At 45.0% G+C, this 25,843-nt stretch overlaps 2 protein-coding genes across 4 annotated transcripts in view; one reads left to right on the top strand and one right to left on the bottom strand.

Moving 5' to 3' along the window:
- Positions 1 to 5,959: 5,959 nt before the first annotated feature.
- TXNDC9 (thioredoxin domain containing 9) lies at positions 5,960 to 14,326 on the bottom strand. 2 transcript variants are annotated; one of them, XM_084754128.1, is made up of 5 exons: positions 13,685 to 14,326; positions 12,153 to 12,366; positions 10,062 to 10,180; positions 7,812 to 8,066; positions 5,960 to 6,394 (listed from the first exon to the last, which is right to left on the bottom strand). In XM_084754128.1, exons 2-5 carry the CDS (start codon positions 12,339 to 12,341, stop codon positions 6,277 to 6,279), a joined length of 681 nt encoding a protein of 226 aa, XP_084610254.1. In that variant the 5' UTR covers positions 12,342 to 12,366; positions 13,685 to 14,326; the 3' UTR covers positions 5,960 to 6,276. The 2 variants fall into 2 exon arrangements, with proteins under 2 accessions (XP_084610254.1, XP_084610255.1); XM_084754129.1 differs by lacking the exon at positions 13,685 to 14,326 and adding an exon at positions 13,454 to 13,605.
- Positions 14,327 to 14,708: 382 nt separating this feature from the next.
- The window catches only part of EIF5B (eukaryotic translation initiation factor 5B), a 46,055-nt gene continuing 34,920 nt past the window's right edge, over positions 14,709 to 25,843 (top strand). For both annotated transcript variants that reach the window (XM_084754123.1, XM_084754122.1), the window contains exon 1: positions 14,709 to 14,897. In XM_084754123.1, coding sequence (XP_084610249.1) covers positions 14,863 to 14,897 — 35 coding nt within the window. In that variant the 5' untranslated portion in view covers positions 14,709 to 14,862. The remainder of the gene's footprint in view (positions 14,898 to 25,843) is intronic.

The raw sequence follows: 25,843 nt of genomic DNA, 5'->3' as shown, positions 1-25,843 counted from the left end.
TGGAAGGAACTGCTCATTTCCACCAGACTGAAATCTTTTTTTAAGATTTACTCACTTATTATATATACATCGCTTCAACTGCATGTACACCTGTGTGCCAGAAAAGGGCACCAGATCTCATTATAGATGATTGTGAGCCACCACAACCACCATGTGGTTGCTGGGAATTGAACTCAGGACCTTTGGAAGAGCAGACAGTTCTCTTAACCTCTGAGCCATCTCTTCAGCTCCAGACCGAAATCTTAAAACTCACACATCTAGCAAATTGTTACTAGGCAGCGGCTGCAAACTAAGGCAAATGGCTGGCCAGGTTGGCTCCCGTCCACAGGGGCTTCTCCACGGAGATGCTGGATGTCTGCAATGCACGGGGCTGCAGAGCTTGGTGGCCAGGCTCCAGCAGCAAGAACCCAATCAGCTCCGCGGCACTCACTGAGCACTCTCGCGGTGTTGTGCTGGCAGCAGCCTCACCCAGTTCCGTGGCATCTTCTTCACCCCAAAGGAAATTCATAACCTGACCTGCTCCTCCCCAGCCCCTTGTACTGCCCCCTGCTGCTCCCGTTTCTCTGGGAATGTCTCTTCTAGACAGTCTCTATAGCTCCTACTGTGTGCACGCTGTCTACTTTCCCATAGCATAGTGTGGCTCTGGGGCTGTTCACTGGGTTATAGCTCCTCTTAGCTTGCTTTCCATTGCTCTGACAAACACCGTGATCAAAAGCAATTTGGTGATGACAGGGCTTAGTCTATTCGTCTTAGAGTTTACAGTCTGTCAGGAAGGAGAGTCAGGGCAGGAACTTAAGGAAGAAACATGGAGGCAGAAGCTGAAGTGGACGCCATGGAGGAGTGCTGCTTCCTGACTCTCTGTAGCTCACTCAGCCTGCTTTCTTATTCAACCAGGACCACCTGGCCAGAGGTGGCACGGCCAACAAAGGACTGGGCCCTCCCACGTCAATCATTAACTGAGAAAAGGCCCCACAGTCTTGCCTGTAGACCAGTCTGATGGAGGCATTTTCTCAACTGAGATTCCCTCCTCACAGATCATTCTAGCTTGTATGAAGCAGATAAGAACCAGCACAGAGCATGCGCTGTATTTTTTATGGCTCGGCACCGGCCCATTATACATCATAACTTGTTTATCCATCCGTCCATTGGTGGACGGCTGAAAATATTGATTCTGGCAGTTTTATTTGAATTTTTAGCATTTCAGGGGACTGAGGGATGGGTCATTGCATCTACTTTTGCTGGCAAGGACCATCACTCTTACACATATAGTCATATATATATATATATACTGATTGCATTATATTAACATTTCTCTTGTTATGTCCTGACTATCTGAACTTATTGTTTAGTAGATTATTAAAATATTTCCTAGTATGATAGTTAACCCAGAGATAGCAGTGCCCACCTATAATCCCAGCACTGTGGGATAAGTGACAGGAAGACAAGTAGTGCAAAGTTAATTATACTATGAGTTGAAGGGTAGTCTGAGATGCGAGTGACCACGTCTCTCATATATACATAGTGCAAGCACACAAAACCTTTGCGCATATTCTTACGTATTTGTGTGGGAGTGAAGGGCGGTGCTGGGGATTGCCCCCATTGCTCATACACGCACTCTACCACAGAGTGAACGCCCAGTCCTAGCTGGTGCTTTGCATAATAAGTCATGTGGCTGGATGCTAAATCATGGACTCATAATGATTTCTTTATACTATGTACAGCATGTCGCTGTCTTTTGGGATAATGTGGTGTGTATAAAAAATTTTAACAATTCGACTTCTTTGCCTTAAAATCATCAGACATTTCAAAACATCCCCCCTCTTTCTCTTTCTTTCTTTCTTTCTTTCTTTCTTTCTGTAACAGATTTGGAATACACTTCTCAGTTCGGCTTTTCTAATGGCTCAATTTCACCAACTACACAGGGTGCCTTTCTGCTATGTGACTTCAAGTGTTGCATCTCAGTGAAATATCATTGAATTACCATTTTGGTATTTGTTCTTCCTTGGTTTTCTTTGGTCACTCATGTAATATTTATGATGACCTCTTTACTTGGCTCTGTATTTAATACTTAATTTTTCCTTTTTTATGAGATTCCCTTAATTTCATTCTATTGTATCTCTCTCTTCTGCTGTTGCATCATATTTGATCTTCATCTTAAAATTTTTGTTTTGTTTGGGCTTGCTTTGTAGACCAGGCTGGCCTTGAACTCAGAGATCCACTTGCCTCTGCCTCTGCCCTCTACATGTGCTGTGGCATAAATGGTGTGTGCGTGCACACGCGCGCGCGCGCGCGCACACACACACACACACACACATGTGTAGAAACTGTTAAATTCTGTTGTTGTGATAAAACTGGCACATTTTTGGTTTGGCTCTCTTCTGGTTTTACTTGAAAATCTTAGAAGGCAATCCACTCTTGGGGCCAATCCTTCGTAACACTGAGTATGGTATGGAGAAAGCAAACTATTAAATAGTAACGGAGCCAAACAGACACACCTGAATGAAACTAAAGTCCATTAATGTATCACCTTTGACTGTTAAACAGAAAATGACAAGTAATAGAGAATGTCATGAACTTAAACTTCATTTAGGGTGCCAGCCGGGCACACCTGTAATCCCAGCACTCAGGGAGGCAGAGGCGGACAGACCACTGTGAATTCAAAGCCAGCCTGGTCTACAATAGAATCCAAGACAGCCAAGAAAAAACCAAACACATTTAGGGTAAATGTGGCAACAGCAGGTAAATGAGATGAAGTAAGAAGGCAGGGGAGATGGGAAAACAGAAGTGACACTAAACGAATGGAAATCAAAAGAGGAATGGAGAAGAATGTTGTGGAAGGGAAAAGAGAAAGATTAGAATAGAAAAATACAAATAATAATAAAAATGCCAGATTTTTCCAACTATGATAAAGTTCAAAACCAAAATTAGCTAAGTGTTAAGAAGTCCATCTGGGCATGGTGGGACCACCTGCCAGCATCCTGGAGGCAGATCTCTGGTTCAGGGCCGGCTTGGTCTGCCTAGGGCTAAATAGAGAGACCCTGTCCCAACCTTCCCTCTCAAAAAAGGGAGGACAAAAAGCAATAACAAACCAAAGACTTTACCAAGTAAAACAAAGTCAAATACTTCTGAAAGTTTAGTTCAGAGGAACAAAAGAAGAAACAGGGGGAAAAAAGATTGCCTAATAGTGAAAAGTGCATAATCAAAATTAGATGACTCCATGAGGAGCTAAACAGACTAAAGTAAAAGACCATAAGCTGAACAAAATGTAAATACAGGGGAGGGCCAGCTCAAAGAAAGGACAGAGAGAGAGAGAGAGAGAGAGAGAGAGAGAGAGAGAGAGAGAGAGATGTGTGTGTGTGTGTGTGTGTGTGTGTGTGTGTGTGTGTGTTGGGGGTGGGGGTTCAGGGTCAGAGAACTGGAGCCTGACATGCATGTGTGAGGTGAGGGCTGTTAAACCCCAGGGCTCTTTTCTAGGTTAAACCTGTTGGACAAGTGTCAGATGTCCACAGGACCTGGCTCCACTCTAGCAGTGTCCCTTGTGTAGTAGAGCCTTCTACCGGCCACACTTAGCATTGCAGTCTGGATTGGACAGTCTCACCGCTGACACTCCCAGAATCTATCCTTAGAAGTGGCTAAGGTGAAGCCTTCCAAGGGCACTGGGACTGTGGAAGCAACGAATCCACCACGTTCTTTCTCCGTACTTTTACTGTCTTGCTGGGAGGATGCAGCTGTGGGAACTTGCCTACCGGAGCTCCAATCTTTAGGCTCAGTAGTACTGCTACCTAGGCAGCATCAGTGGCTGGTCCACGTGCAGGGTTCCGCATTTGCTCTCCATTGATGCGACCAGCAACCAGGGCAGGGCTTTTTTTCCCCGTGCACTGTTAGCTGTCAGCATGTAAGCCTCACACTCCCCAAAATCACCTCCCAGGTGTGTCTGTCCTGGAACCTCAGCTGACTGAACTTCGGCTCAACATCACGCGGTGGTCCTCCATTCTCCGGCTCCCAGTGTAGTTCGGTGTCTCCGCGGGTCTCTACTGCAGACTTATCTGCTGGCGGAATCACAGTCTCATCAAAGCCCACAAAATGGGGCTTCCCCGAAGGTAGGACTGACTGCCCGGCAAACCTGACACAAGCCCTCACCATTGCGTCAAGCCTGCGCACGGCTGGGAAAATCCGCGCCTCCCTAGACTGTTTCTCCACTTTTTGACCTCTGTGGATCTCTGAACCGCTTTCCCGTCGCTCTCGCTTTAGAATGCACACTACTTTTCTCATTCTCTCTCCTCTGTTGAGTCACAAAGCCAGCTTTGGATTTACCATGTGACCCGGAAGCCTTCTGTGAACCTGCCTGGCTTTGCTTTAGCTCAGCATTGTCAGGGTAATGGTTCCCACTCGTTTTTCGGTTGTGGCTAGAGGATGAACTGCATAATTTAAAATTTTCTTTGCCTTTGCGTATTATCACCAGACTGTCTCAACCCCATAGGCGCCCAAGTAATGACACGGAAACTTTTTATTATTTATATATGAAAGCTTGGCCTTAGGCTTGTTTCCAACTAGTTCACTTAACTTAACCCATTCATACTAAGATCTGGCACGTGGTTCATTACCGTTCCTCAGTCCCAGCATCCTCCATGCTTGATTCTTTCCCAGAGTCCCTCTCTCTGGCCAAAGTTCCTCTCTTGCCTGCTGTAGGCCATTCAGCTCTTTATTAAATCAATCAGAAGGCGATGGTGATGTTTACAAAACACCCAGACAAGTGGTGCTTCAGAAAAAATAACAATGCCAAAGTCCGTCTGTTCTCAACTCTGCCTGTACAGAAGTCAGCATCTGAATAACACAAAGACCACCTTTATACAGCGCACAAGATCATCCCCCCAGTGTGAGTATGTCTACGTCTGACTCCACGTGTGTAGGTGCCTGCCGAGGGCACCAGAGCCCCTAGAGCCAAAGTTACAGGTAGTTGTGAGCTCCCACTGGATACGGTTGCTAGGAGCCAAACTTGGGTCCTCAGTAAGGGCAGTGTGTGCTCTTAGCCACTGAGCCACCTCTAGACCCCTGCTCAAACTTATTTCTTGCTTTTGTAGTGGGTCTTACTAGAAATTTTTCTTTTATAGATTTATCAGTATAGAGCCTACCTCATTATACGTATGTATGTAAATACCATGTGTCTTTGGTGCCCTCAGAGACCAGAGGAAGGCATTAGAGTCCCCTGAACTGGAACTAGTGGGTGGCTGTGACCCACTGTATCGATGCTAGGAATCGAACCCCAGTGCTCCTAACTGCTGAGCCATCTCCCGGCTCCTTTATGCTTGTTCAGTTACTGTTCTTTCCTGTTTAGATTGTTTTCAAATCCCAAGTCACCTCTAGTTCAGCTCACCTGTATTTCCTGTGCTGTGTGTGTATGCTCACCGACAACTTGCAGCAATTGCTTCTCCCCTTCCTCCGGTGGGTCCTGGAGTTGGACTTGAACTCAGGTCCTCAGGTTTTGTGGCAAGCGCCTTTGAGCACTGAGCCGTCTCACTAGATAACACTACACTCACTCTGCTTACCAAGAGGTTCTTATTTGTTGATGCTAAGTACAAGATCTACCACTGAGCTACACCCTTACCTCTAGAGGTTTTTTAAAAAATCTTTTTGTTTGCTGTATGCTGTTACCAAATACCATAGTTTGCAGACTTACACTTTTAATAATTTTTACTTATGCTAAAATTATTTTACTGAGCAGCCAATGGAGTGCCTTATGCTGCTACTCCAAAAATGTTGTTACTTTTTAACGCATGTCTCAGCACGCAAGCAATGAGGCAGTGTGCTCAGAGCTGAGTCTCACTGGTTCAACATGCCGAATCCGGAGTACACGGGCAAGTCTTTAATAGTTCCTGAAGCACATTCCATGAATGAAGTGAGGGTTCACTGACAGTGCATATGACCCAATCTGTTATAGAGACAGCACTCAAGCCCTGGAGCAGTTGGTTAAATTTCTATTTCTAATGCAATAGATTAAAAACACAAATGTGACTGGTATAAAGATAGAAGAATTACGTTATGATAAAATCAATCAGAAAAATAGAGAATCCAGACCCTTCCCAGGTAATTTAAAATATCTGTTTCTCTCAAGTTACACATGATGACCACAGGCAAATCATAAGGATGTCCTTCCACATGGTGACAGTGTACGCGCTGGGGTTAGAGTATCAGATGGTCAATGGGCTGAAACCAGTAGAATTTAGAAAATACAACGCTGAAGGAAACACACAGACGGTTTACAAAGTATGGCACAGTCTAATCATCATCAGAATCAGAATCATATTTCTTTCCTCGGATAGTTTTCTTTTCCAGCTTTGTGAAGTTTGTCCCAAATTTCTTTTGGCTTTGAAATGGTGGCTCCATTAAATTTCCACTAAAAGTGAAACAAAGTTTAAAAGCATTTTATTCTTTATGACTTAATACACTCAGGATGCTATTCTGTAAAAAGCATTAATATTAATGGTTAATGTTCATACCTCATCTAACTGTAGCATATCAAAGTTGAGTTTGTGATCATGATTATTATTATAAGCATCGTTTAGGGTAATGGAGATGGAATCCTGGTGCTCTGCACTGAGGCAGAGAGGACTCTGGGACACCTGAGCCTGTGCCTAGCCCATGTTAATGACTGGCAGCACTGCTGAGCTCCTGAGGTCCTGCCCTGACTCTTCATGTGCAGCACCCAGTGTTTACATCCCACACATGAGCACAACTCACGGAATGCACCATCACCAGCTGGAATTGGTAAAACAATGCCAGAGAAATAAATGATATGAGGCAGTTTTGTGTGTGTGTTTAGGGAGTACCCTTGGCACCCAGGATGCGGGTTTTGGAACATCATTTGCAGGCAGGCACGGTGGCTGCATGCCTGTAACTCCAGTGGCCAGCAGGCTGAAGGAGACGGACGGTGAGTTCCAGGACCATATGGGTTATATAGTGAGAGACCGTTCTAAATGAGTGGTAAAAAAAAAAAAGGGAAGAAATGCCAGGTGTGATGGCATATGCCTTTAATCCCAGCACTCGGGAGGCAGAGGCAGGTGGATTCCTGTTGAGTTTGAGGCTAGCCTGGACTACAAAGTGGGTCCAGGACAGCCAGGGCTACACAGAGAAACCCTATCTTGAAACAAACAAACAAACAAACAAACAAACAAACAAACTGCCACTGAAAGGAAGCATGACTTCTTAGAAACCCAGCTAACTGTAGGCAGAGTGCAGAGCAAGCTTCCCTAGAGCACCTGTCTGGTCCTCCTGGGAGGCTTCAGAGGATGACGGTGTTTATAGACTAACCCTGAGTGAAACCACCTACAGCCCAGCCCAGTCACTAAATGGGCAAGAAAGCACATGCAAGCGATGCAAAAGTTCCTTGTCAAATTACCACAGGGCACGATGGCGCTGTAGCACTAACCAGAGACAAGTCATCTGATGACATCAGCACTAAGAATGACGTGTGACGTAGCAACTAACCCTGACAGGAGACTGGAGTCTGATGCTGAGAAACACAAACTCCAATCTGGGGGGCATCTGAGAAATTAACTAGCTTATACTTCTCAGAACTGTCAGTCTTGGAAATTAAGTTACAAGTTGTCACAGAGGCTAACTGAATGTGACACACTTTCCAGACATGGTGAAGACTAAAGGGTGGCGGTACCTTGAATGGGTTCTATAAAATACAGCACTGCTGTTCAGTGCCTGCGCTGGGGGAGGTGGGGAGGCAAGAAACAAACATATCTAAAACTACCACCTAGAAATGGTTAAGCCATATTTTTTGTTTGTTTTTGCTGAAGGGTTACCTGTAATTGATAACATCAGAACAACCAAGTCTCCACTCTAAAGTTTCCGTAGTGAAGTCATCTGTATTTCCTAGGTCGGTGAACCCAACAACATAATCTTGTGTCTTGCCGTCTCTCAGGAGTGCCAGCGTTGGGAGGACTTTGATCCGCAGCCTCTCACAGAGGAACGGCGCCTTTTCCACATTCAGCTTCAAAAACTTGGTTTCAAGATGTTTTTTGGACAGAATTGCCAAATGTCTGTCTAGTATTTTACACCTGTAAGTTAAGAGCAGAAAATCAAAAGCTAAAGGAAGCATCAGTGTGAGCTGAATTTTACAGCTTTTCTGTTTGCGCCTATAATTTTATAAATTGTACTATTTAGGATAAAAACAAAAATACAAGTTCTTTGTTCTCATATGCATGAATGTTTCCTGGTGTCTTCACAAGGACGGAGGAGGATAGATCTGAAGCTGAAGGAACTCACAAGAGGCAAAACCCCAGCTGCTGTCACATGTGGAACTTAGGATTAAGATTGGGAGTCACCAAAAGCTCCTGCCTGAAGCTCCTCAGGTGAAGCCCACTCTGCACACATAACCCAACCAACTGCACCTCCAGCTCTGCAGTTATTTTCTTGTGTGTTTGTTTTTTGAGACAGGGTTTCTCTGTGTAGTCCTGACTGTCCTGGACTCACTTTGTAGACCAGGCTGGCCTCAACTCAAAAGATCCACCTGCCTATGCCTCCCAGTGCTGGGATTAAAGGTGTGTGCCATCATGCCTGGCATCTGCAGTCATTTTTAATTAAACCTTCTACTGAAGAGGAAGTAACATTTTCTTTAAATTAAGAATTTTCTCCCCCTCCCCCCTTTTTTTGAGAGGAGGCTTCTCTGTGTATCCTTGGCTCCTAGACTTACTTTGTAGACCAGGCTGGCCTCGAACTCACAGAGATCCACCTGCCTCTGCCTCCCAACTGCTGGGATTAAAGGCGTGCACCACCACGCCCCCAGTTTAAAATCTATTTTAAACAAACCAAGCTCCTAGTGTTTTTGAAACCGACTACCAATCTTTTAGGCTCAATAGTTTTTTCTTATTTGTTTTTTGAGACAGGATTCTTCTATGTAGGCCTGGCTGTCTTGGAACTGACTCTAGAACAGGCTGGCCTCAAAGTCAGACATCCACTCCCTTCTGCCTCCTGAACGCTGGGATTACAGAAGTGTACCACCGTGCCTGGTTTTTAATAGTTCACTTTTTTTTGTTGTTGTTTGTTTTTGGTTTTTTCGAGACAGGGTTTCTCTGTGTAGTCCTGGACTCTGTTTGTAGACCAGGCTGGCCTTCATCTCACATCAACCCGCCTGCTTCTGCCTCCTGAGTGCTGAGGTTAAAGGTGTGTGCCACCATGCCAGGCAAAATCTGGCTAATTCTTAAACTGTCAATTTTTAAAGGTTGGTAATTAATCCATTTTGAAGGCACGTGCGGACAGAGTCCTCTGTTTTGAAGACACAGCCTATGGGGCTACAGAAGAAGAGTTGTAGACCAGCAGCACATACAAGTCCTTAGTTCTCTCCCTCTCTAAATATATAACCTGGTAGCTGGGCGTGGTGGCGCACGCCTTTAATCCCAGCACTTGGGAGGCAGAGGCAGGTGGATCTCTGTGAGTTCGAGGCCAGCCTGGCCTACAAAGTGAGTCCAGGGCAGCCAAGGCTACACAGAGAAACCCTGTCTTGAACAAAAAAACCAAAAACAAACAATCTCCCCCCCAAAACAAAAACCTGGGGGAGGGATGCTACTTTAGCTTTTAAAGGACCCCACTTAGACTCACACATTGGGAAATTACTTCTAGCCAGCGTGGCAGTTCCAACTACAGTTCTGAAAGGCTTGGTCAAGTCACTGTCCCCTTATCAAGAGGTCAAAGGCGGAATAGATAAATAGCAACTGTGAAAGCCGTTGCCCTCCAATTCCCAGCATCCTAAGAACACAGCATTGCTTTGGTGAGAGCGCTAAGCATGAGCTTTAGGATGTCTTTAGTTACATGGTGAAACACCGGAGGACAATGACCACTTACACAGAAACACCGACTCTCAGGAAGGCCGGCTCATCTGTCTGCATGTGGCTGCTTTTAAGGTAATCTTCACAGTAAGGAAAACACTGTGATGACATCACCATGAGACAACCGGGCAGTTGTTCCCTTCAGTGTCCTCAACTGTTCTAGGTCAGTAGTGTGTCTCTAGGCAAATGTCTCACCACAGCGGAGACAATCAGCGGACGCAATCTTACCTGAACGTGGTGTCTCTGTAGAAATGGCAAACCACTTTCTCACTCTCCTTGACTTCTTGAAAGAAGTCTCTCTCGCTGACAATTTCTCTGTACTCTCCATGTCCCTTAGAAAGCCATTCCTAAGTTCAAGAGAAGCAAGATTAGACCCAGCTGAAATGTCTTTGAGTGCTTCTTGGTATTGTCGGTGTCTTAATCACTAAATAATCTGTAATGAAATCAATTCTATCCCATAGCAGAAGGCAGTCCTTTTAGCAATGAGCTTTCCTATAATTCTAGTGGCCATGGGTGCAAAACTATCCTGCGAGCAGGAGTGACTCCCTATCACATGGGCTGAATTAAGACAATTTCCTGTCTTGGAAATTTACTTGCATCATCAGAAGTTTCACAGTAAGAATTTAGGTTTGAGAGACAGAAAATGAAAATACCCATTTAACTTTCGTGTGTGTGTGCTCTTTAAACTCTTAAAATTTGTTTGATCCAAATTATCACAAAAGTGTTTTCCTGTTTATTTTTGTGATGCTAAGGACAGATCCAGGAAAAACAGCACTCTAGGCAAGAGCTGTACATTGACACACACACACACACACACACACACACACACACACACACACACACACGCAGTTCTACACTTAAAAACATAATGTTCTTACAGGCAACTGAGGAATGCTGACCCAACACTAAATGGTCAGTCATGAAAACGTACATACAAGTAACATTACAGACTGAGCAGGCTATATTTAATATGTATGTATATGCACACACATACAAGGATATAACAGAGGTCATGAACCTGAGAGAGAGGCAGGTTTGGAGGGAGGGCAGAGTATGGAGAACTGACGTAATTATAATCTCAAAAGTAAGAAATAACGTCCTATCCAGAGCAAAAACTAAACAGACAAGACAGAAGAAAGCACCTCAGGAAACAGACCCATCAACCTGGAGGACAGTGCAGTTACAGCAGCTCAGGAGCTTAGGAACCATCTGCTTCTGATGACAATTGCAAACACTAGCCAACCTCACATCTAATTCAGCCTTCCCAGCCCAGGCAGGGCCCTTGACAACCAAGCCTGGGAAACCCTTCCAGTGCCTTCCACCTTTTCTGTGGCAGAAAGAACGTCACCTCAATTGATTCTCACTCTCCCTTTCAGGCAGTTGGTTTTTAAAAAAAAATAGCTGGAGAGATGGCTCAGTGGTTAAGAGCACTGTTTGCTCTTCCAGAGGTTCTGAGTTCAATTCCCAGAAACCACATGGTGGCTTACAATCATCTATACTGGGATCTGATGCCCTCTTCTGGCCTGCAGGTGTACATGCAGATAGAGTACACATACATAAAATAAATAAATAAAATATTAAAAAAAAAAAGCAACAAGGATGACAGAAGTTTTAATGCTCTTCCCACCATTTACTGAATTAGGGTTTAATGATCTTTCTGAGCCTTCGTTTGTGACAGAGCAACCATCTCACCGAGCATTCATGACAATGACAAGACAGAACTGGGTACGGTGGCGCATGCCTTTGATCCCAGCACTTTGGAGGCAGAAGGAGATGGATGTCTGTGAGTTCTAGGCTCGACATGGCTACACTGTCAGATCCTAACTCCCCATGGCCCCCAAAAGGACAAGACAATCTAATAAAAATGAACACAAGCACCAGGCGTGGTGGCGCACGCCTTTAATACCACCAGGGAGGCAGAGGCAGGGGGATCGCTATGAGTTCAAGGCCAGCCTGATCCACAAAATGAGTCCAGGACAGCCAGGGCTACACAGAGAGACCCTGTCTCAGAAAACCAACCAACCACACAAGCGTGACCCTTAGCAATCTCTTCTCGCATGGAGAACCACGGTATGTCTTCAATTTTGACATGTGGGCCCTAAGCTTGGTCTAAGAGACAAGTTTTAATCTCTTTTTTACACCTCAGTGCCTCAATCAAATGCTACATCTTGCCTAAGTCTCCCTCGATGTTTCACTCCTGGGAAAATATTTAACAGAGGCAGGGACTTGAATTCAGAGCACCCTAAGCACCGAGGCAGTGCATGTGCAGTCAGGAGCACGGAGCTACGGCGCTGTCAGGGCCCAGGCGTGGGAGGTTACTTGTTTCTGTTGCTGTGCCTTCCTGAGGGCCGCCAGTCTCTTCTCTTTGAGGAGTTCTAGTTCATCTTCGCCGATCTGGTCCAGTTTCTGGATTTCAGAGTCCAAGTGGCTCTCCACCAGCTTGGCAGCCTGGAGGAACTGGTTCTCTAGGACTTCTGAGAGCATGTCGACGGATCCGTTACCTTCCATTCTCCTAAACGGCTCTGGCTCGGTGCTGGGAGGGTCACAAAAAATAAGCATTAAGTTCACACTTTTGGGCTTTTGTTGTTGTTGTTGTTGTTTTTAAAGACAGGGCTTCTGTAACAGGGCCGGAGACCTTAACTCTACAGACGCCATGTCAGAGACACCGTTCTAACCTCAGAGCCCAGCACACAGGCCCTAACACCTGCCAAAACAGTAATAAAGGCGTAAACCATCTAAGACCGCATCCACAGTTCCAGGATCCAGTGACGCCCCTAAATGCACTAACCTGCTTTTTGCCTTCTGTAAAAGCCTGCCTGCCCCCTGCCCCCTGGGCTTGCCGCCCCCCCCCCCAACCTCCTTACGACACTTAGTCTAGGATTCAAGTACGGGCAACAGAATGGTGCTTTGATAATGGGTGGGGCTCCTCAACTTAATTAAAGCAATCAAGACAATCCCAACACCCCAGCCATGCCCACAGGCCAACCTGAGCTAGCCAATCTCTCATTGGGTCTCTCTGCCCAGGTAATTCAGATTGTATCAAATTGATAGCTAAAACAAACTATCTCACAAGCAAAATCAGCCTGGGCATGGCAGCTTATGACTGTAACCTTGGGTCTCAAGGGCAACGGCACAAGGACCATCCCTGGATACATATAGAGCTATAGGGACTAGCCTGGGCTACGTAAGACTTTTTTTTTTTAATGTAATCCTAAACCGTCTAAATTCCAACTGTAAGCTCCTCATCGATTCTAGACAACTGAAACGAAGCCGTATTTCTACGATCCTTTACCCCCTGCAAGAGAAATCTAAGATTGTGAGACTCTCCAGACTGGACTAAACGAAGGGATCTGAGACAAGCTCCTCAGAATCTGCCATTATCTGGGCACAGCGTTCGCTTATCCCTGGCGTTTTCACAGGATACCTTTAAATTTAAATCCAGAGTTTCATGAGAACACAGGCGACCAACAAGAGCTGCGCTGGGTTAGGTGGTGGTTAGGTGGTGCCTTTAGACTTGACTTTCTACTTACTGAACCAGCTCGAACATTACTCTTACCGAGGAACTGGAGGGCCGACACCTATTTAATTCCCCTACAAACTCCCACCCGAAGCCCATGTACCTGTCAGTAGATTCTTTGCCACTCCCTGGTGGAGGAGTTCCGGGGGGAAGACGCGATCGCGCATTACCTGGGGCGCATGCGCCACAGCCTCTCCGGCCGCAAACCCGGGGTCCTCCCTTCCTCCCAGCCGCCGCCCGCCACACCCCGCCCCGCCCCGCCCGCTGCAGCCGGATGTGCAGCCGTGATATGTCCTTCGTCCAACACTGCAACGAGCCGAATCCTTTGCCGCACCTGGACTGTGGGCGATGCCTACGGAGAGGGGCAGCTGCACATCAGAAACACCGACCAGGCTCACGCAGGTTTCAGCCTCACAGTAGTAGCTAAGGGCGACGGCGGAGCTGTCACTCCCGCTTTTTCCATTGGCCACAGCTCTCTCGCGACACAGTATGAGAAGGGGCGGTGACGGATGACGGAAGCCTCGGCGAGTGCGCCACCCGGAACTACTGGATTCGGCGTCAACGCTTCAAGTGGGCGAATGGCTGGTGGGATGGTCGCTAAGGACGCTGGGAATTGTAGGTTTTCTTGCGCACAGGCTGCGCGTCTGGCCTCGCAAAGCTGTTGCTCTTGAGTGACCGAGGGGCTTCGTTTTCGTTGTGTTTAATAGTTTCTAAAGCGTACCTCACAGTGTATTGTAAATTTGTTCATAGATGACACCAATAACATCGCGCAAAAACAGATGGAGGATAACTTCACAACTCCAGGGTTTTCCCTCCTGACTTTCTTAAACAGATGAATTTTTAGAACTTGCTCATACGAAGATTCGTATTAGGGGATCGGCTCGCTGTACCTCTGTGTCTTTTTCCCTTTAATAAATATACACAGTTGATAATTCATGAGTGCTATTTTACGTCCTGGGTGTATATCCTTAACGAACTCCGGAGGGCTCATCACTGGCTCCTTGTGGTCCCGTACTGGACTCCCTGCGGCTGAGGCCATATAAAGGCAGGAGGGAGAGTTTTCGGTCCCTCTTCTGCATCGAATGCCAGCCCCCGGGGGACAGGAAGGGTGCCTCGATTGTCGCCCCCCCCCCCCCACCAGGTTCTAGAATCCCGGAGCCGCCGGGCGTCGGTGCGTGGCGGACGCTTGCCGCTAGGGGGCGCTCGGGTTCCCACCTGGCTGGCGGCTCAACTGAAGACGCTCTATCCGCAGCGCCGCTCTCGATGAGCCGCGCCCTGCGTCCCCACGCCGAGGCGGCGGGGCGATGCGCTTGCGTGCTGAGGGCTCACACCATATGTGCCCTGTCCCGGTGCGCGCGTCTGTGGAGGAGAAGCCGGGTGCGAGAGGCGGCGGCGGCGGCGGCGGCGGCGCGAGGGGGAGCGAACCGAGCGGGCATTGGAGTCAGCGGGGAGGCAGTGGGTCTGTGAGACGCCGAACCGAGGGGCCGGCTCTACGAGCGCCGCTGACAAGCCATGGGGAAGAAACAGAAAAACAAGAGCGAAGACAGGTATAGGCAGCCGGGCTCGGGCCGGGGGGTGGGGGTGGGGGGTCCTCGGGGAGTCGCGCGGGGCTCGGGGCCCTGCTGGGTGGGCGAGCCTCGACGGGGCGGGTCCCGCGGCCGGGGCTCGGGCTGTCGCCGGTGTCTCGGTGCCGGGCGGGGGGGACTCGGCAGTCGTTTGGGCGCCCCGGGCTCTGCTCGCTCAGGCCTACGGGCCCAGGTGAGTGCGAGCCGGGCGGGCCCTGCGAGCTCGGGTGGGGCGGCCCGGGGAGCCCCGTGAACGCCTCCCGGGGCTCTGCTCGGGAACTTCGGAGTCGCGGAGAGGTAGCCCAGCGGCCCCTCCTCCTGTATGCCAACTTGGAGAGACTTCCGAGGGCTATTTAAAGTGCCGGTTGCCCGGACTCCATGCCTTCTGGCTTTCCATCTTCCGGCCTGTCTTTTTCGCTTGTTTCTTGGCTTCCTAAGCGCCTCCCTTAAGGACCGAGGAGGGAAGAAACCAGTCGGGGACGCTGCTTTCTAGTCTTTTCAAAAGCCCCCCCTTTTTTTTAGGGGAGGGAGTGTGTTATAACTCGGGCGGAGACTTGGGAAGCATGTCTGTGTCACGTTCGATTACATTCTTTCACCCTTTTCAGTTGAATTTACTTCCTGGGAGTCTTGCGACCATCTGTTCCTTTTCATCTTTGCGCAGGAGCCATTTAACTTAGGTTAAAACCCTAGAGGTAGACTGAACTCAGAACCAAGTCCGTGGCGCTTCATCATCGTGGCTCACGCAGACGTGGTTTTGAAGTTAAAGTGATTAACTGTAGGTTGGAATGCTAAGGTTGTTTAACTCACAGCTGGCTGACTGACGAGTAGAATTCAAAGACAAGCCTCGTATTTTTTTGGTTGTACGTCTGTTGTAGACCAGAACTTGGGCCTCTTTGTGACATAGTTGTAGTTTGTGAAGAATAGATTGTTATTATAGATTTAAGTATGGGCATTAATCTTGACAGAGCAGAGAGGAAGCTGGACAGGAAGTTACTGTTGGTCAAATCAAAAGAATAGAGATAGACACGAGTTTATGAACATATTTATAGGATTTTGGGATACATGAGCTACATTTTTTACTATCTATCTTCACTCTGTATTGTATGTCGCAGTATTAAAGTTTCACAAAGCCTTTATGTGTCTGCAGATGTTGCCATCACGTTGCCAGTTCTAAATTACTCACTTGTTGGATTCGCTGAACCAAATCTAAGAGACCTTTCATTTGTAGCCTCATCAGGTGTATCTGAAAGATAAACGCTTGGGCTGGGGCCCCCTGGAAATGAGACGGAACACAACCACGGTTTGGTTAGGAGTGAGGAGTGCGAACTAGTTTCTTACTTATCCAGCTAGCAAAGTTGTTAAACAATATCACACACAACTCTCTGTGGCCAAGGGGGATACCTTGAACCGCCTGATTCCCAGTCACCTCCTAAGTTCTGAAATTATGGGCATGGTTTTTATTGTTTTCTTTTCAAGAATTTTTTTCAGTTTATTTATTGGGTTCAGGATTATACCATGCTTGAATTTAAAAATATGTATTTATGTTATTCAATTTCCAGTTTTGACTTACTTGTGAGGCTCTTTAGCGATGGAGGAGGGGAGATAGTAATTTTTGTCTATAATTTTAGTCAAGGGTTAAGTTTGTTAGTATACAAAGAGTGGAGCTGGAGCCCCCTCCCCTGCAAGTAGTCTGTGCTTTACTTTGCCTCATCTGAAGGAAAATGATAAGAGCAATTTCAAAACTTTAATTTCCTCTTGTACCAGTGTGCAGCTAGCTTATGATGTATTGCTTTTACCAGCTCTTTGCTTAGGTTCCTTTCAGCTTGTACTTAAAAATATGATGCTTTGTCCTCATGACTAAAATTGCCTGGATTTTCATATCTCATAGGAGGTATTAGGTTGGGGAAGGGACTTCACAGCTTTGTGAGTTTTTTTTGTTTGCTTTTTTCTTTTTGTATATTTAAATTATATATATATTATATGTATATATATTTAAAACCTATTTTGAAAAAAATTTTAAGGGACAGGAACAAGTGTAGGAAGAAAGTATAAGATGAATATGCCCCTTTTGGGAGAGGTCTTTTATAAAATGACATGTATCTGGTCTTTTGTTGTCCTCTGAGGCTCACTGGTCTGGAGATGTTTTTCTGCTGTCACACTTCCGGCTTCCAGGCACTGTCAAGCCAGCACATTCTGTCCAGGTGGAAGTGGGTGAGAAGTCGGCAGCTGCTTGGAGGGGGAAGATGAGGTCGGGAGACAATGTCTAATTCTTGCAGAGAACACAGCTTACCTGATTGGTCTTGTCCATGACCCTACATTTAATCCTTACTTTAACTTTTAAGCCTTTCAGTATTGGGTTCTAATTAATTTTACCTATCCGATTTTTACATGGATGGCATATGTTCTATTATATGAGTAGGTGAGATAGTTAGACTGTTTCATCTGTAGTTTAGAATTCTGGAATTCGATTTAATCTTTTATAAACCTGAGAACGAGCTTTCCCATCAGATGTGTAGCAAGTTTGTTTTTTTGTTTGTTTGTTTTGTGTTTTTTTGACTGAGGAAGTATGATGAGATAGAAGGTAGGATTCTGTATATACCAATGAAACAAAATGTGAGGCAGCATTTTCATTTATTCCCATAACCTTCCCTGTCTCCAGTTTGCACTTTGATAGTGTCTGAGATGGTGCACACTTTAATGATAACCTGCTGTTTCTGTGTGTAGTACACTGGACGGCCACTCACTGATTATGGGCAAGGGGAGTGAGAATCCAGAGTGTCTGTTTTTTACTTTTATTCATCTTTTCTCCCCAAGTCTATTTACAGGTAATAGTAAGTATTGTGGATCTTTTACTTTAGAAGAATCTTGTCTGTACCTTAATTAATGGAATCAAAACAATCTCTTCGCAAATACAACCCCTCCCGAATACAGGGGGAAAGAGAAAAATTCTCCCATTTATCTGGAAAACATCTATCCCGGAAGTTAGGTGTTTGGGAGCCAGCGTGTTAAACAGCCATTCTTTGCTTTTAACTACAGATGTTGCTCTGTAATTATTGACAGATTCCTCCCTATGGGTGCTCTGCCTATCGTGCAGAGTGTCTAACGTAAATGATGCTTTAGTGCCAGCCATTTTTTCAGCCAGTATAATCAGGTTAATAAGCTATGTGGTAGAAAGTGTGATTTGTGCAGCTGGAGAGATGGCTCAGTGGTTAGTTAAGAAGAGCCTACTGTTTGGCAGACAGCCCTAGTTCAGTTCCCAGTGCTTATGGTAGGTGGCTTACCATTGCCTGTAACTCCAGCTCCAGGGGATCAAATTCACTTCTGACTCCCTGGGGCAAGGCATTTCACTCACACCTGTATAAAATTAAAAATAAAATAAAGTAAGAAATGTGAATTGTAAGCAGTTTGTTCCAGGAAGATCTGTGGCTGTGAAGCGTTGTTGGTACAATGCCTCCTCCAAAAGAAGCTGAAAGATTCAAGTTGAATATCTTTAAATGGAAAAAACCTGAAATCCCAGGTACTTAAAAAATCCAAAGTTTTCAGTACCAGCATACCACAGGTAGAAAGTTCCACACTTGGTCTTATGTAATGTGTTATAGTCAAAATGAAAGTGTGCCTAAAACAGTATATAAAGTTGTGGTCATGCTGTTTGTTTAAGATACACTGAAACAGCTGGATGGTGGTGGAACACCATATTTAATCCCCACATTCAGGAGGCAGAGGCAGGTGGATCTGCGAGCAAGGCCAGCCAGGTCTATAGAACTAGTTCTGGGGCAACACAGAGAAACCTTGTGTCAAAACCAAACAAAACAAGACAATATATATGAAACATTACTGGCTTTAGTGTTTAGATTTGTGTTGCCCCCCCCCCTTGAGCATAAGAAAAACATGCATAATCTAATAATTCTCTTGGCTTTGCTTTACTTTTTTTTTTTCCTCCATGGGTACATGAGTGAGAATGTGCACCTCAGAGGACAGAAGAATGCATTGGATGTACTAAAAGTTGGAGTTACAGGTGCTTGTGATCTGCCTGACTCTGGTGCTGGGAAGTGAATTCTGGACCTCTGCAAGAACAGCAAGCTCTCTTAAACCCTGAGCCACCTTGCCAGCCTCTCAAGTATTTAGTGACATGCAAATGACCTAACTTGTGCCTTGTAACAGATAGATTCTTTTAAGAGATTATAGTAAAGATGACTGGCCCGGTGCCTTATGCCTTTAATCCTAGCATTCGAAACAGGGCAGGCTGTTGTAGGCTGAGATTAAAACTTTATTTAGGGCTCTTCAACATTCAACTTCACTTCTAGAATGGTAGTAGGAAAAAGGGGTGGTGGGCCTGTTTAGTATAGTATAGTCCAGTCCAGTAGCCAACACCAAGCAGCACACGAATCTGTAGAGGTGGCACAATCCAGCAGAAACTGCAAGGCTCCGCTGAGTCGGCACGTTTCTCTTGAAACAAAGCGTTGCACGGTGAAGAAATGCCGAAAGCCTCACCTCACTGTCCATGGTTCCTTTTATACTGCTTCCCACCTCCACACACCTCTCATGTGTCTGCTCCCAGCAAATCATCACATGCCCTCTCACAAGACATCTTCCAGAGAAACAGCACATGACACAACTGAGTCTTTAAAGAAATCAGAAACTTCCACTTCACTCCTGGTCTACATAGTAGATTCCAGGCCAGTTAGAACTACAGTTTAGACCCTGTCTAAAAAAGAATAGTAAATAAAAACAATAAAGGATTATAGTTAAAAAAAAATACTGGATTTTATTAAGCAGTGTCTACTGAAATCAGCACTTACTGTTTGCCTTAGTATAATTTTAATAACACACTCAATGTAGAACCTATGCTGTAAATATAAAGAGATAAGTGGGCGCAAGAGCTGAACCATCTCTTGCCCTCCTTTTGTGGTGCTAGGGCTTGAACCTAGGATCTGGCTGTACTAGGTAAGTGCTCTACCACTGATCCATAGCTCTATTTTTTTTTTGATACTATCCCTTGTAACAGAAAAGTTTGATGTTTTTTGTCTTTTATGCATGTAGTAGTATATGATTGATTGTGTTTCTGTGTTTGTGTGCATGTGTGAGTGTGAATGTGTTGAATCAGTTTGGCAATATTGAGACTGATCCTACTTGGTCATGGTTGGTAGAATTTGGTTGATATATTACTGATTGTCTTTCTTAGTTATTTTCCTATTGCTATGAAAAGACACCATGATGAAGGCAACTTAATAAGAGAAAGCATTTAATTGAGGGGTTGCTTACAGTTTCAGAGGGTGAGTTTCTGCCCATTGTGGTGGGGAGCATGGTGGCAGGCAGGTGTCATGTTGGAGTAGTAGGTGAGAGCTTACATGTTAAGAACCCCAGATGTGGAGAGAGACAGGCACACACACACACAGACAGACATGGATCTGGTGTAAAACCTCAAAGTCCACTGCCAGTGACACACCACCTCCGAGAGGGCCACGCCCCTGACAGAGTCTGATGTGAAACCTCCAAGTCCACTCCTGACACATCTCCTCCATCAAGGCCTCACCTCCAAATCCTTCCCAAACAGTTCCACCAACTGGGGACCAAGCCTTCAAATCTGTGAGCCTGTGCGGCCGTACTCATTCAGACCACCTCACTGATGAACACATCTTTTACTTTACTTTTAACCTTTATATAGTTTGCTTAACTCTGTCATTTGGTAAATAAAGTTGGATTAAAAAATAATTTTGACATTGTGTCTCTGTTGTTACTGTTTGTTTTGAGATAGGCTCTTCCTGCTTAGGGCTAGCCAGGTACTGCTGTGCAACTCAAGCCTGGCTAATTTGCAGGAGTCCTCTTGCCTCAGCTCTGGGCTGCTGGGATGTAGACCTGCATCGCCACGTCCAGCCGACAACTCTAGAGTGTATAGTCACTTGGTGCCACTTGTGTCAGATGATAGGAAGTCATGAGTCCTTGCATTTTGACCAGCAGTGTGCTTAACTGCAGATACAACTGTGGTCCTTTAAAATTGCAACAGGACAGAAAAGTTCTTTTCTCTCAAGAGCTCTTAATATGGTACCTTATGTGATACCTCAAAATAGAATATCTTATGTGGTACCTAATATGGCACTCTTAATATGTGCTTATGAATACCACTGGTAAACGCTACAGTGCTGCCAGTCATACAAAAGTAGAGCATGTACAGTGTGTAATATTGTATGATAAATGCTCTGTGTGTATGTGGATTCCATCCAGTGGTGGGCATTCTTTTGGTTATTGTACATAATGTTGCTATGAGCATTTGGTTATAGATGCTTCTCTAAACACCTGTTTTTAGGTTGAATATGAACTTTATAGGTTTAATGATAATTTTTTCAGTCTCCAGTTGCTTTCTTAGCACTTGTACCATCAACAGCAATGTGTAAGAGTTCCAGTTTCTTAATATCCTTGCAGAGATCCGCCTGCCTCTGCCTTCTGAGGGCTGAGATTAAAAATGTGTGCCATCACCCGGCTCTGAATTTCTTCTTCTTCCTCCTCTTCCTCCTCCTTCTCCCTTCTGTGTAAAGGCCAGACATGGTGTCTGTTGCCTCTTCTCCATAGTTTGCAACAAAATGGAAAAAAAATTGAGAGGAGGCAGGTGGAGCATATTTTAATGTCTAGACATATATGCATAGACACTGGGATCTTCTGTTAAGCATGGGAATCTCATCCCTGATTTCAATTATGCATTTAAAGTTGTTAAATATCTTAAAAATAACAAGTAACTAAAATTTGCCGTCATGAGTGCGTACTAGATTAGAAAAGCAGGAGCATGCGGTGTTCCTACCCCTGAGTGCTAAGGGATGATGGTAAGGAATGCCTAAGGCTTTCAGTTGCTGTTACATTACCAGTCATTCTGTGTACAGCTCCAGCCAGGCCTGTGTGATGCTGGTGGCTTGATGAGCTGGCTGTTCAAAAACATCCTGTCATGACACCTAAGTGTCTGCATCAAACGTTTTGCTGTTGTCTGTTTTGTCCTGTTCAGAGTTTGTTTTATTCTCATCCCCCACCCTTTCTCTCACCTGCTTGTTTGTAATGAGAAAGAAAGGGTATGGATTTGGGGAGGATCTGGAAGGAGTTGAGGGAGGGGAAACCTTAATCAGGATATATTGTATGAAAAAAAATTTATTTTCAGCCAGGCCTGGTGGCACAAACCTTTAATTGCAGCACTTGGGAAGCACAAGCAAGTGGATTGCTGTGAGTTCGCGGCCAGCCTGGTCTACGAAGTGAGTCCAGGACAGCCAAGGCTGCACAGAGAAACCCTGTCTTGAAAAACAAAGCAAACATACAAACCCTAAAAACAAAATTAAAAGAAAATGTATTTTCAGTTAAAAAGTAAAGTAAAATAAAAAATTACTAACATTTATTTGGTTATACTTGGCAGTATATGACGTAATTTAGGTGGTGATAATGACAAGGACAGTGACAGTCCATTAGCAGTAAGCACCAGCTCAATGCTGTGGGCTACAAAGACACTGAGTTTACTTTTCAGTGAGCACTTAACAAAGGTGGCCAGTTGTTCAGGACATAAGATGCATTGCTTATTTATTTACTATTTTTCGTTTATTTATTTTTGTTTTTTTGAGACTGGGTTTCTCTGTGTAGCCTTGGCTGTCCTAGTCTACTCGCTTTGTAGACCAAGCTGTCCTTGAACTCCCAGTGATCTGCCTGCCTCTGCCTCCCTGAGTGCTTAATTACTTTTCTTTTCTTCTGACGAAGTCTTACTGTGTTGCGCAAGCCAGAATGTCATCTAGGGATTAAGTGTTCTCCCTGCCTCAGCCTTCTGCTTATCTGGAGCTATAGGTGTGTGTCATCATAGCTTGCCTCAAAATGCTGTTTCAGATACTAACAGATAGATATATGGACTCCATGGGGACATACACTCACACAGATAAACATACATACAAACAAAACTTTTAAAAAGTAAAAAATATGCAATAAAAAGTTTTGTGCAGGGATTAAGGATACTTTCTCTGCATTGCACTGTACATTGTAATGGTGATGGGGTTTCTGACTCTTATAAAAGGTGTTAAGGCATCATAAGGACATTGTTCAGTTGGGAGAGAGGGCGTGTGTGTGCGCGCGCGCATGCGCATATACATAACTCTTAGTTCACTGATGGGTTATAGTACTGGAGACAGACCCGTTGAGGGGATCCTGGGAGTAAGACTGGTTGGAGTTGGTGGTTGAAGGCAGTGGGAGCTAGTGAGGAGCAGTGACTTCTGGGCTTTCTGTTCCATTCTTTATGCCTGACTGTTGCTGAGCCTGAGTAGGAATGACTGTAGAAGGGACATGTCAGAAGGGAGGAGTGAATGTGCCAGTTAGCGGTTTGATGCTGGGACTGCTGAGTGAACAGCAATTCTGCCGCCTTCTGCCTTTTCTTTTTTGGATGTTGCTGAAAGTGTTTGAGGAGAGAGGAACAGAGCAACGTAGAGTGAAAAGAGGCAGCAGCGGGTTTAAGAAGTCTGGCCTTCTCTTCGTTCACTCTGGGACTTTGGACAACGGTTTTGCCTCCTTGCAGGTGGCCAGAGGCAGGAGTGTTTGGATTTTGTTTTTTTTTCTATGCACACGCTTGGCATTTCTTCAGTTTAGGAATAGGAAGAAATGTAGGGGTGTTCCAATAATTATTGTTTTATTGTAAGTCAAGACTTTCCCAGGGGAGACACACATCTGTTCACTCCAAATGGGGAGCCCATGAAGGAGCAAAGTACAGATACTATCAAGTCCAACTTAGTGAAACAATGAGTTGTACTGGGGTTGCTTACAAGACTCATAGACAGCTGTATCAGGAAGACCTACCTCAGCATGGGGGACGGCTCACAACAGTGGCAACATGGAGCACATTGCACAGCCTACAGGTAGCTCAACAGATTGGAGAGTGTCCTTTCTATGTGACTCAGTTGGTCTAAACCTCTTCGAGTTAGCTTGGCTGGTTTCTGCTGCTTTCCAGGCAGCTGGTATGGCCTCAGAGTTTACTTCACAGTTTGGTTAGTCTGTGAGTGACCTTAGGTTCATGGGGATGAATGTGGGGGTCTGGCTTGTGAATCTGGTCAGTTTCATGGACTTCCTGAAGCTATTCAAGTTGTTTACTTTGCTTAAGAAGGTTCTCTGAGTGATGGACTGTTTTATTCTCATAGAGAATTGCTATGCAACATCTGTTTTCGAAAGGCATCTCAAACTTAGGGACTTAATAACAGTCACCATTTTTGGGGTCCTGTGCATTAGCTGCTTAGGAGGATATTCTGGCTGTCTTCTGTGATTCCAGTCATGGTGGCTGTAATGGAGTCATCTTTAAGCTTTATGAGATTTTTTGTCCTTCTGGTTGTTGGTTATGGCTGGTCTTTGGAACCTCCATTGGATTTGCCATTGGAACTCAAATTTGACTTGTTGGTGTGACTTGAGCATTCATACAAGCTTAGCAGAGAGCATGAGAGACAGAGAATAGAAACTGCTGCTTTAAGGCCTTGGGCTGGAAAACTCTAGCATTACTTCTGTCATGTTGGTAAGCAATCAGCAAACTTTTACCTCACAGCGAGGATCAGCTACTGTCCCATTGCCGTAAACAGACAGCGCGGCCAAGGCAACTTTTATAACAAAGCATAATTAGGGGCTTGTTTATAGCTTCAGAGGGTTAGTCCATTAGCATGATGGTGGGAAGCAGACAGATACGGCACTGGAGCGGTAGTTGAGAGATTTATATTCTGATCCACAAAAGCAATGGGGGCGAGACGGACAGACAGACAGACAAAGAAGGCTGGGCATGGGCTTTTGAAACCTGAAAGCCTACTCACAGTGACACACCTCTTTCAAAAGGCCACACCTCTTCCAACAGGGCCACATCTCCTAACCTCTACCAAGCAGTTCACCTAACTGGGACTAAGCATTCAAATATATGAGCCTATGGGGTCATTCTTGTTCAAACCACTATAGAGCATCAGAAAAAAAATTGAGCATTGTTGTCCTTTTGGTTTTGAACTCCAAAATAGTTCCAAGTGCTAGGATAAGAGATGTATACTATTGTGCCTTGCTTTTGAACCAGATTTTAAAAAAATCTACAGTGTACAAAGCAGTAGCAGAGAAGAGGGGCTGAGGTGAGCGTCTTAGACATCTTAGGAGTTTGGATAAAGGTGAGAATTTGTAAAGAAATTGCGTCTCTTGTGTCTTGTATAGCTTCACATACATTAGACAACAGGTCAGTATAAAGTGCACATCATAGAATGAATTAAATGCCAAGTTTGGAATTGGCAGGAGACATATATGAAGTTATTTTGCTTTTACTACTTTGCATTAAATATTATTTGTAATATTTGTGTTTAAAAAGCTTTATACCGGGCTAGGTGTGGTGGTGCACACCTTTAATTCTATCATTCAGGAGGCAGAGGCAGGCAGTCTCTGAGACTTTCAGGTCAGCCAGTGAGACCTTGGTTCCATAAAAGGGGAAGATTTTATATTATACAAGTCTCTAAATGTGATATATGTCTTAATTGCAATATTGTTATATTATTATTACTAGTACTATTTTTGGTTATTAGTAATAGCTCCTATGGAGATTTATAATGAAAAAGATCAAGCAGGCCAAGGAGAAATACCAAATACCAAAGTTGGGTGCATACTTGTACACATTAGTAAGAAATATCATATCTTGGGGCTGGAGAGATGCCTCATCAGTTAAGAGCATTGTCTGCTCCTCCAGAGGATCCAGGTTTGATTCCTAGCACCCACTTGGAAGCTCACACCTGTCTCTAACTTCAGTTTCAGGGCATCTGGCATCCTCACACAGACAGACATGCAAGCGATGGACATAAAATTAAAATAAATATTATAATTTTATCTTAAAAAGAGTTTTCATAGTAACATGATTTAAACTACATATTCCATTGTTAATGCAAAAGATAAGGTAATAAAATAACTTACAGAAATGG

Source organism: Acomys minous (assembly GCF_964271855.1).
Source record: "Acomys minous genome assembly, chromosome: 13".
Lineage (NCBI taxonomy): Eukaryota > Metazoa > Chordata > Mammalia > Rodentia > Muridae > Acomys > Acomys minous.
This window is presented reverse-complemented; position numbering and strand designations above follow the sequence as displayed.

Excerpts from the sequence above, each read along its gene's own strand:
- TXNDC9 (XM_084754128.1), bottom strand. The coding sequence starts at position 12,341 with ATGGAAGGTAACGGATCCGTCGACATGCTCTCAGAAGTCCTAGAGAAC. Across the intron at positions 8,067-10,061 it reads TACAGAGACACCACGTTCAG|GTGTAAAATACTAGACAGAC; the intron begins GTAAGATTGCGT and ends CTTAACTTACAG. Across the intron at positions 6,395-7,811 it reads TCTGATGTTATCAATTACAG|TGGAAATTTAATGGAGCCAC; the intron begins GTAACCCTTCAG and ends TTTCACTTTTAG.